This window comes from Crinia signifera, chromosome 1, assembly GCF_055691185.1.
Source record: "Crinia signifera chromosome 1, ASM5569118v1, whole genome shotgun sequence".
NCBI lineage: Eukaryota > Metazoa > Chordata > Amphibia > Anura > Myobatrachidae > Crinia > Crinia signifera.
In genome coordinates, this window is record NC_139217.1 from 380554499 (window position 1) to 380567037 (window position 12539).

Here is a 12539-nt window from a genome sequence, read left to right on the forward strand (position 1 = left end):
TTTCTGAATAATACTATTACCTGGAAATATGAATTGCTGTTTGTACTTGTAGTAATGAGAACCTTGCAGCAAAGATAAGGTACATGGATGAGAAGTGCTGTTGGACCCTAAAAGAAAATAGACACACAAAGCCAACATTAATCTATACTGTACACAGTACAAAATGCTAAATTCTTTCTCAGAACTTTCTCAACAGGAGATTGCATTGTGAGATAACCCCAGACAACATGTAAAGCTAAACTACCTAGCAAGATGTGAGCAATGTTCATACCATTTGTAAATACATTTTAAGCAATTGAGTCAAGTTTGTGGTTATGCCACATTGAGTAAGGAGTATATAGTTTATGCTCTGAGTAGGTAGATTTACAATAATATCAGCAGAAGCAGGTTTCCCGTTCTATAGCATAGGCACTGTCTTTCTAGTGATGGATGTGTATTCTGTTTGAGTTGAGTCAAAGATACTGTAATGTGTTCACAAAGGGTGGTTAGAATACTGGGTCTCCTGCCAACATGAAATATATACATGCTCTGACCTATGAGTGTTCTAAAGGCTTTCTGCCAGCATGAAGTGTAAAGAACAATGTTGTCTGGGCAAGGTACAAGTGAGAGGAAGCTAAGCATTGCCTCCTATATCAGAGTTCCACTCAGTAAGTTACCACTGAGTGACTCAGATCCCAACAGGGAACTCATAAAGGATGCTGTTTAAGGTCATGTTAATGTTTTCATTTTGGTTAACCCTACATGTCCTTGTGTATCTTTAGGATGTATCACCTATTGGCTCACAAATGTAAATATATAAGATATTCAGTACAGCAGTTCTGTAACATACTGAATATTGTTCATATTAGTGTCTTCACTGATCTAGATGTCTTTATTGCATGTTCGTTCTTTACTAATATGTACGTACTAAAAGCTGTGTAAGGTTTACTCATCTATGGATGTGAGTGTACATATTAAGTGACGTGATCAATGATGTATTTGCTGTTGCCTCGAAGGTCATAATCCCGACAGACTTAGTATTAGGTTAGGTTTGGGGCTAGGGTAAGGCTCTATTGGGAGGATAAGGATGCCAAAGGACACGGTTAGGTTTAGGCTGCAAGAGGGGTGTTAGGGTTAGGTTTTATCAAAAGCTGCTAGGATTTTGACCACCAGGATGTCACTGTTGTGATTGTGATGATGAGCACCAGGATATCAAACCCAAACATCCATTAAAAAATACTGCATCCTTACTGCATCCTGACGATGGGGTTTGCGTACCATAAAACGTACGTAGATATGCTTCTGAAATAAAGTCACTTACATATGCGTGAATGCTGGGACGGAAATGGGTGACATCCAGTGATGTCACCCCCCCCCCGCGCGCCCGCGTCATGGCCTCTTTACCATGAGAATTCCCATTGTTCTCATGGGAACGCCCATGAAGCGCTGGGCGTTCCCATATTGGAATGGGGCTGCCCGGCGCCCCCGCCCTTCTCCGCTCCCCGCTTGCCATGTAGGGTGCATGCACCCGGAAAATAGAATGTTCACCGTGGGTGCATGCTCCCTGTATCTTCACATGCCCAGAAATGCACCTGGGCAGACGCACAACATCGGTCCTCTAGGCGAATGCTTGTTTGGACCAAATGGACCAAAATAAACCCCATTGAGAGGATTATTACAGTGATCCCATGTTCCATATATAACTTTCCCATCTGTTTAGCTTAGCCTATCAGCAGCATAAAAATGCCTCCCTTACAAAGTAATAATACTAATAATATGCATGTTCATTAAAATAGGCAGACAAGCAGAAGAAGGTGTGCAATGTCACATTCTGTAGGAGGAAGAAATATTGTTTACTTAGTATCTCAGATTTTCCAGTTGATAAGTGATCCATACTGTCAGATGACAGGTTGCAGGGTTTTGGGATTTTTGGCAATAAAATGTAAGTGGAACAAAAAGTATAAAACAACGTAGATGAATACAGGCACTACAAAATGAGTCAATAAAAGAGAATTAAAGGTTCATGCAGTTCCTTGCCAACACAGAGCCTTCCCTCATATGAATCTTTTCTTGATTTATGTTTTTTTGTATGCAGTATTATGTTCCCTGAATTTCATCAATAAAAATATGTGAAGGTCATTAGTGAGAAGGGGAGGAGCTGTGACCAGTGCTGTGTGGGAGTGGCCAGAGCCATGTGAACATCTACACCCCCTGCAGTATTAGCCCCACTCTCTAATTAAATGCAGAATTTTTTTGAGGGGGGGGATAAAATTACAGTTTTAATACTTATAATTTATTGCTTACTACGTGACCAGGTAGCCAGCTGCTAATCATCATGATGGCATGATGATGGGCTTATATTTATGCTGAGACTTGGATCTGGAGCACCATCTGCCCCATTGTTAATCTGGCCCTGAATATATGACTACATGCATTCTATTCCAGGTGACATATGTTGGGTGTAGAGTTGATAATAACTATGATTGATGAGGGCTTACAATAACATAGCTCTGATATTGAAGCCACATAAGTCATTAGTTCATTAAAATCCAGTGGATATAAATATTCAAAATAGCACTATATGTTGTGTAAATGTTGTTGCTAAGTACAGCTGACTACTTGCTGTAGAATTTGTGAATCTTACAGCGTGACCACGAAAAGCAAAACAAAGATGGGTAGACACAATGTTGCACACATTTAAAATCTAAGTCATTATTTTTGCTTTCTCCCACGCTATAAAGTTAATCATTGTGTACAGCACAAATCATATTCAACTAAAATTCTAAATCTTCTAATTTTGCGAATAGTTGAAAAGATCATCAATAAACAGAAAAGAGCAATTTCATATTTATACTTGCTATAGCATACTTGCTACAGAATTACACGTAACGGGTTTTTAAGTAGTTGAAAGGTGTGATAACTAGTACATCTAGAAACCTCTGTAACATTTTACCACATCATCTAGAACACAGCAGAAACATTTATGAAAATTGACAGGTAAAATAGGAGTAATTCATGGCAACCAATTAAATGATTGCTTTCATTTTTATACCTGCACAAAAAAAACAATCTGACTCATTGGTTTCATAAATGTCTCCCCTCCCGCCACCATTAGATCTAAGAATGAATCCGCATGCACTTTTGCAATACTGTACTTAACCTTTCCAGTGCCACGTGTTAAGCACAGATTTAGGTTAGTAAGCACTTTGCCTGTTCCAGGTGGGTTTTACTACCTGGTAAGTTGAACGGCTTCTGTTGGCGGGTGCATTGTGGGGATGGGTGGAGGGGAGAGGGTGGGGTGGCACTGGGGGGAAGCGGAGGAGCAGGTGAGGACGGTGTGGAGGATGTCGTAGAGGAGGGGTTGCTGCTGGAATCTGGCTGGTAGGGCACTGGAATGTGGTCCTGGGAAAACAAAAGAGATAACACATTGGGAAGCAGATGAGAGGAAAGCAGACGTACTGTGACACATTGGACAAAACCTTTAACTTTATTTATTTTGTGAGGTGATACTGTAAGTACCATAGTGTGACCAATATCAAACTACTGTAATGCATGCACATTAGAATGAAGCCAATGTCAATTGTTTTAAGAACCAACAGGCTGTGCAGTACGTCTCTTATTGCTGTACTGTAAGTCCCAGAATTATGAGGCATCATTCAGGGTATTACAGTTCAACAACACCCATTTGCTTACATGACATGGGCTGCTTTTTTGTGTCCTCTATCAATATATGTGAGAATGCAGCCTATGAAGTCAGCAGAAGCCAGTGATGTCAGAGCAGTACATAGGAGTCACTGACAATATATATAGATGCATTCTCGGCAAAAACACTTTGGCCCACAGACTGACAGCCCCCACTCTAAGTATTTGGAGGGAATACTTTAGGACTAGCTTATTAGGTATAAACTGAATAATATCTGAATATGACCGTTCATATTTCCATCACTTTATCTCCTGGCTTCTCTTTCCCACACATTTTCTCAGTTTTAATTGTCCTCCTCCTCAACAGTGTTTGTTTGTTTTCTTATTAATTCAATTTATGTATATGTAAAGACACAATGCCTGAGATCCCTACATGCCATCTGGAAAGAGACTGTTAGCAGATGGCTCCACAGCCAAAGTGCATTTTTACCAAGGAAGAAGTGAACATTGTGCCATCAGCATGACCCCTCTGTCCATCCCTTGCACACTAATATCGTACAATACACGCTTGTTACTCAAAGAACAGGCTCTCATGCCTCCATTATATCCATTACATGAATGTTATAATTAAAGTGTGACTGTGTTTTATGGAATATGCATCTGTGCATGAGATAACCACAGAATACAAGAGTAAGCTGCATGCATAAGGAATTATTATATAATAAACGTGATACATACATCATAAGAATCATTGGTCCAGACATTTCTATTAGCATAAACCAACGGATGACAAGGGAATTATTTCTAGAGAATGTTATTAAGTCACTGCTCCTTCCATATGAGAGTATGTTATTAAGTCACTGCTCGTTCCATACAAATACATGTGTGGTCTTCTGCATTGAAAAATCTGTTTTGTGTAAATAATATAAATGGTACACCGTGACTTTGGAAGTATCAGCCATTACCTATATGATACAGAAATCGCCTCCTGGGCTAAACACAAACTTATGAAGTAATATCAAATATATATACACATATCTATCTATCTATATATAGATATATATAGATATATATCTATATATAGACATATATCTATATATACACATACAATAGTAAGCCCGCTCGCAGCAAATGCTTTAAAAGCTAGCAGATGTAGTTTCACTTGCTGCCAACAGATGACAGTGTTCCACAGACACTAGACATATACGGTGTGTGTATATATATATTATATATATATATATATATATAAATATATATATATATATATAAATATATATATATATATATATATATATATATACACACACCAAACGAAATCCCTTTAGTTGCGCTAATATTTGAATTTATGGGTCGCCGTTAACACTTAATCCCCTACTAGTGGCATCCCTTTTCCTTATATCACCCCAATAGTGTTAAATGGGGCCCCTGTTCAAATTACTCTATGATTGTTCAGTCTTTCCTTATACAAATAAATATAGATTTTCTTAAATAAAACATTTATTTAAAATTACAGACTAAAATTGACATTTCACCACAGTTCATAATCTTAGGAGAGGATTTTCTTTATTCTTTAGATGAAGAATGTATATCCGACGTGTTTCGTCACACAGCGAGACTTCATCAGGGGTAGAGTATTACCCTAAGTTTATCTCTTGACTTTCAGTTAGGTTCCTATTGGTCTGAAGGTGGTCACACATCACTATAGATTCCTTAAAGTCTTGTGGTTGGGAAACTGAGGAGCTCATTAGTATTTGCAGCCAGGAGTGAACACCTACCTCTTTTACCACCCATTCATCTTCTCAAGGAGAAAAAAAGTAAGTTGTCCTTTTAAAGAATCTATAGCGAGGTGAGACCACCTTCAGACCAATAGGAACCTAACTGAAAGTCAAGAGAAAAACTTTACCCCGATGAAGTCTCACTGTGAGACGAAATGCATTGGGTATACATTCTTCATCTAAAGAATCAAGGGAATTCTCTCTTAACATTATGAACTGTGGCGAAATGTCAATTTTAGTCTGTATTTTTAAATAAATGTTTTATGGAAGAAAATTGATTTTTATTTGTATATATACAGTACATATATAATCTTTTATTAATCAATTTTTTGCACCTTTCTAAATCCGAGAGTGCTGACTCACTATTTTCCTACTGCATACTAGGACCACTTGGCCCACACTTGAAGACACCGGGTCAGGAACTAAAGCATATCCTCTGGGAGTGCCAGCTTACACATTGTATATATATATATATATATATATATATACAGGTTGAGTATCCCGTATCCGAATATCCGTTATCCGAATTATTCCGAAATACGGACATTCCGGAAAGTGAAGAAATTTTTTTTTTTTGCTAAAACCTCACTGGGGACATTTGTAACAGCATCACTGGGGACATGATATGTAACTGGCACTATATATGTGCAAGACAATGATTGCTTGGCATTCAAATTCAGTGCTGAGATAGTACACACATTTTGTTTCACGTTTTGAAACCTTGTTTTTTGAACAATTAAAATATATTTGTGTGTATTTTATGTGGTAATAAAATATATTTGTGTGTATATTATGTGTTTATACAGCATAAATGCAAGATACTTCAAAATACATCATTGAAATATTAAAATATTCCGAAATACGGAATAATCCGTTATCCAAAATTCTCCTGGTCCCGAGCATTTTGGATAAGGGATACTCAACCTGTATATATATATATATATATATATATATATATATATATATATATATATATATATATAATTTTACATTTCACTGTAAACATTATTGAAACATTATATAAAAAGTTATTTCTGGTCTTTCAGTTCCCTCTGACTTTAGCTTCATGCTATATATTCCAATATCACCCCCACACAACCTTCTCAGTATGAGGGACTCTCCCATCATCACAATGTACATCCAATTTGCGGGTAAGTGTGGGGGGCAGATTTATGGGTATATTGGAGTATCAGGAGGTATTTCTCTGCAAATGGCTTTTGTTGTGCTAAAATAAGCATATATTGTTGTGGCCACAAATCTCCCACCCATTATGATTACAAATTCTGTAATGATGGGAAAGGGTGCCATATTGTTAATGTAGGTTAAGGTAAAAGAGCGCATTGGGCCTAATGCAGCATGGATCGCTAATGAGACAATTTGCAGTGGACTGCGAGAAGAAAGCTGCCCAGACAGAAAGAAAGACACCACAAGATTGGGAATGTATCACAAATAGCGTCCCATTCCCAGATCCATTTGCAAAAACCGAACCATGGAACAGTTTTTGCATATGGTCCAAGTCTAGTTCTTCTACTAATCTGCTCAACAACCAGGCTGGAAGTGGTCATCACTGACATCAGAAATCCTCACAAAAAGGCATTATTACAAACACACCTTGTTTGACACTGGCAACCTGCCAATCCAACTGCGACTACTCTGCAACTTCTAAGCGTTCGGACATTTACTCGGCAATTGCAGTTGCACGGCTATGCTGTTCCATAATTGAATGGATTGTGAATTCTCCGATTAGCAATCCATGTTGAATTATTCCCATTGTCTGGTTGACATAACAAATTGAGATCCAGCAGTGCCTCACTCTATGAAATGTGGGTCAGCACCATAAATCCTAAATTACCTTATTCTATATATCTTCAATCATTGTATTAATACAGATAGCTTTGAGTTCTTTTGCTTTTCAGATATTAAAGAAAATTGATGATTTCCACCGATATCCACTCTACCAGGCTCCTCTGATTACAAATGGGACACAGAAAGGCAGTGACTCCAGCCAACATGCATATACAGAGGGGAGTAGTAAGGGAACAACCTCAGATGGGGCCACTGGGGTCCTAAAACAGGTAAGTGCAATAGGAATACGCAGGGAAGCTAAGAGCGCAAGGATAAATAAACATAATTTATCCAATGTCTCCTTCATGCTGTATATGGATCACACTAGTATTGTTGCTTGACAAGTGTTATTTACTCTTTTCATCTTCATTTGGTGATTGAAATATGGGTATATCCTGCAAAACTCACTACCGATCTGCTAAGATTGACATGTCAGTTTACATTCCCACTTGTGTAACCAAATTTATTGCTGCCATAGAATATGATATCAGGCAGTATACTAAGAACTAAGAACATATGTGGCGTATTTGGTTTTACAGATTATTTTAGACTATTATCACAGCACTATGTTGCTTGGATGAATTGGCAGCAGTGAAGAGTGTAATGCATGTGATCAAGTGTTGAGGAGGTGCCAAGTTCTGGTGATAAAATCTCCACACTCCCCACTTGCTTTCTTACAGTGCAGTATGCTATTGTACACTGCACTGTTACCTCCCAATTTTTAGTCTGTAGAGCGAGGATGACAACAACTGCATATAGTTCATTCTGCTGTGTGGCATACCTGCCTACTTTCGAAAACTAGCTGCAGGGAGATTATAGTTAATGGTAGAATTTTGTGCAGCGCCACATTAAGGGGGTGTGTCATGCTCCACCCAAAGGGTGTGTCTAGTTCCTACTTCCATATATGGAGAGATTGTAAAAAGAGATTGTGAACGTGGCACCTATAAGTGTGGACCTGTACTGCTACATCTGAAAGGAATCTTGTAAAATCAGGGCCGGTGCAAGGCACCGGAGCGCCCCAGGCGAGTCGGGGTGGGGCGCCCCGGTGCCGGGGGGGGGGGTGTACCTGTCCTGCGGCGCTGTGTATATAAAGCTTGCGGCGGCGGCGGCAGCGGGGGGGTCCCTGCAGTCAAGAAATAACGAGCGCTATCCGCCTGGCTAGGCGGAAGCGCTTCTGTTGTGAAAACACTGGCCGCACGGTGCACGCTGATTGGCTGAATCTCAGCCAATCAGCGTGCGGCCAGTGTTTCCACAACAGAAGCGCTTCCGCATAGCCCGGCGGATAGCGCTCGTTATTTCTTGACTGCAGGGACCCCCCGCTGCCGCCGCAATCTTTATATACACAGCCGCAGGACAGGTACCCCCGCGGCACGGGGGGGGGGCGAAATGCCGCCCTCCAGTGGCCGGCGCCCTAGGCAAATGCCTAGATTTGCCTAGTGGTGGCGCCGGCCCTGTGTAAAATGTTTTATATCCAAATATAGATGAGCCCCAGAGCAGTTAGTAAGAGCTATTATACTTGCTAAAGTGCTAGAAAATGGTGTGGATGATTAAATGTAAATGTATCTATGTCTCATTCCTTTTTTTTTTTTTTTTTTTTATGTGACAGTGTAATATGGGCTAGGTGTAATGAGGGATTAATGGGGGAGAGAGGGAGATTGTTGCTATTTCAGGGAGTCTCCTGCAGAATGCAGGAGAGTAGGCAACTATGCTGTGTGGTTCAGGTTGTACTGGGAACACTTATGGCCTGATTCCACCAACAAAATGCTGCATCTAAATGTGTAATGCGCGGAGTCAGCATTTCACCAAGCAATGTAGCACATATATTTCTATTGGGTAGACATGCAGCAAAGAAAAGCTTTGCAAACTGTTGCCTGCAGAGACAAGACACTAAAATTCCCAGTAATACTTTCTGAAGGCAAAGAAAAGTCCAATGCTTCCAATTGTAAAATAACCATGAGTTGGATTTTACATTATAAATGGGAAGAACATGCAGTAATTGCTATGACTGGCACAAAACAAATCAATGTAATGCAATCAGGTCTGTGTTTCCTGTTATCTGTTGTGTGGTGTGGATGTGCGTATTTATCATTTGTCCCTGAATCTATTCATCTGTACAAATGCATTATCGTCCGTGCCAGGCCTGTAAATTTTCCAGCACATATATCCATATGCCTTGGTTATTGATGCTGACAACATAAATAAATGGGACTGGATGAATATCACTTCCTACATTAATTCTCTGCACAGCATAATCTTCTAAATAAACCAGGAATAAATTATGTCACACTATTTGTAACAATGTAAGACCAAAAGCCAAGTCACAAAACAATATGGTATGTACAGATGTGTCCACATACGTGTAAGCTCCGTGTGCTACAACTCACGTTACACATAAGGCGCGAGTGCTGTGTGACTTGGTAGCGCTGAGCATCTTTTCGAGTGACTTAGGGGGGTATTCAATCTTCGGGTCACGGCAGACGAGCTTGCTCACCTGCCGTGACCCAGTCCCATTCTCTGTCAGCTCGACCGAGAACATGCAGGCGGGATACAATGTCCCGCCTGCAGCGGGACGAGAAGGGGGCGTGGCCGCGAGATGCGGCCGGGAAGTGACGAGATGCAGCCGGCAACTCGTCACTTCCCGGCTGTTCTCGGCAGAACGAGTCCGACAGCTAGAGATGTCGGGCTCGTTCTGCCGGGAAACCCTGTTCAATGCTGTCGGGGAAGACAGCATTGAATAGGGCCCGTTGAGCATCTCCCCCACGGGAGATGCTCGACGGCGATTGAATATCCCCCTAAATCCATAAAAAATGCATGTTATTCGCAAATCAATGCAAGTAAGATGAACAAGCAGCCTCTGCTGGTTAAACTTATATTCACCATGCCTATTGCTTCCTTCTTAGTGTAATTAACAACTAATATTTTCTTTTGTATATTGAATAATATTTTTATGTAGACACTCGGTTGAGCTTTTCCAATCGTACTATCTTGCCTTAAATATTGTAGCTAAACGTATTAGTATGAATACTTTTACACAAGGATTCTTACACTGCTTTGTCCAGCATCCATATTGTGTCAGTCATTCAACTTGTTGAACTATTTTGGAGAAGTAGTATATTGTTGTTATGTAAATTAACGAATAGGACATTCGGTACAAACTAGTTCTATTAAAAATCTGTTTAATAATAGGTATATATGTTGGGAGCATACAATAAGTGTTGCTTTATGTGCTACAGGTCACATTACACATAACATGCGAGTGCTGTATGACTTGGTAGCACTGTGCTTCTTTTCATGTGACTTTTTCCAAATAAAATGTGTCTTAGTCGCAAAGTGAGGCAAATAAGATGCACATGCAGCTTCTGCTGATTAAAATATCTTGCATTGTTTCACTTCTTAAAGAGCCCATACACGCTCCGTTTTGCGGCGGCTCCGTTTTGTACTATGTGATGCGCGCTCCCACGCATCTCATAGTACAGTACAAAAAGTATGTGCTGCACATACTTTTTGTACTAGCTTTACATCGTATCGGATCGCGTTGCATGCACAATGCACGCACAAGGAATGCGATCCGATACAATGTGTACTTTAAAAGTACAAAACGGACCGGCAAAACGGAGCGTCTATGGGCTCCTTTAGTGTAATGTAATACAGCACATAAATTAAATGAAATATAATTACTTTGTAATCATTACTCACTGTCTGTGGTTTTAATGTTTCATGCTGTGTAATACTGTATTGGATTGGTTAGCTACTGTGTTTTGTTCTTACCCATATATGGTATTTAGTACACTTTTTAGCACATAGTACATAAAAGATAATACAGCAATGCATATAACATTAAATGACTTTTGTGCACAGGCTAGTATCACAAAGAGCACAGCGCATTCTTGTAGCTGACATCAGTTTGTATTAAGATGCGGGCTGACTTACCTTGTTAATTTTATTGGTTTTAGGAAGTGTTTGGCTGACATGGAGGTCTGAGTATCGTGGAGGTTTTCTTAAAGGATTATTGATGTCACATGGTACAGATTCGGTCCTAACTAAACGGGCTGAAATGAAAATGAAACCGGTATTAGTGATGGAAAGTTGTAGGTAGCTCAGTCATCTGTTTTATGGTTTACGGTTCAGTAAGACAAGACTTAGAGGATACAAAATCTATACAATAACACTGGATTACTTAATGCAGTGACTCCTTGAGTCACAGACACAAATCTTGTGCAAGCTAATTAGTTTCCCTTTGTCATTTGCACTACGCATCTATGCTCTACTGATCCAAGTTGTGCTTGAGATTTGTTATGTTCAGTATTGCATATAACAATTGACCATATTTAAACAAAAAACCTAAAGATTATAGTATTTGGATCTCATTGCTACAATGAAACTTATATGATAGAACAACCAGCTGTTGTAAGCTGACCACCCAAGCAAAAATGAAGCTCTACATAAACCAGTTTAATATTTTCAGAGAAATGTTCTTATTAATGTAAGGATGTCTTTCCTCCAACAAGCATCCTTATCTTTTTCTGTAACCGCTATTTGCATACAGAAAAATGAAATAAACATTGAAGAAAAAAAAAACAGAAATATAAAATATAAAATAAATTTAATCCCTAATTTGAAATGATCAATGTTACATGAGTTAAACAGGGTACACACTAGACCAAATTGTTAACGAATATGGCGATAACGACATGTCATTGCGTCAAATCCTTAAAATCAAACAGTGTATACCCAACTGCATTGTTAGCGATGCGCCAGTCACTAGCAATTTGCACCACCGTATGTACTTGTAGCTCAATTGGATGCTGTGCTGTAGCTAATGATGCCCTATTGCTGCCAGTATTGGCATTGGTGTATGCACTTGCCGATACCGGCCTCACCAACAGGTCCTGCTGCTAACAATCTCACTGGATACACACCGCATGTAGTATGTGCCCACAATTAAGGAGATATTATTCTCACGCTGAGCAGAGGCAGCCAAAATAATACAATTATACATAGATCAGACTTTACGATGAAACTGACTGTCATCACGCAAACATGTTAAATTCAGACCGTACTGACTCAGATAGTATACATACCTCCCCGGTGTATAATAAGTAAGTGACATGGAGGCGCCTCTTTGGTGCATTTGTTGTGGCACTTTAGTCTAATAAGAAAACAGAAAATGAACATATTATTTAATCTGAAAAGTATCCATACAGTAAGTAAACCTGGGATTGTGTTCAAGAAGAACTGGAGAGGTCACTGAACCATTCTGTTCCATAACAACAGTTTCCGAACTACTGTATACTTTTA

General features: G+C 39.5%; 1 protein-coding gene across 4 annotated transcripts in view; it reads right to left on the minus strand.

The window, feature by feature from the left end:
* Positions 1-12539, minus strand: part of KSR2 (kinase suppressor of ras 2) — a 435191-nt gene that overhangs the window by 112904 nt on the left and 309748 nt on the right. For all 4 annotated transcript variants that reach the window (XR_014445794.1, XR_014445796.1, XM_083151467.1 and 1 more), the window contains exons 8-11: positions 12323-12390; positions 11172-11290; positions 3213-3381; positions 21-107 (exon numbers count right to left, since the gene is read on the minus strand). Coding sequence is in view for 2 of the 4 variants with exons in the window: in XM_083151467.1 (XP_083007593.1) it covers positions 21-107; positions 3213-3381; positions 11172-11290; positions 12323-12390 (443 nt within the window). In the remaining 2 variants the exon portion in view is untranslated. The remainder of the gene's footprint in view (positions 1-20; positions 108-3212; positions 3382-11171; positions 11291-12322; positions 12391-12539) is intronic.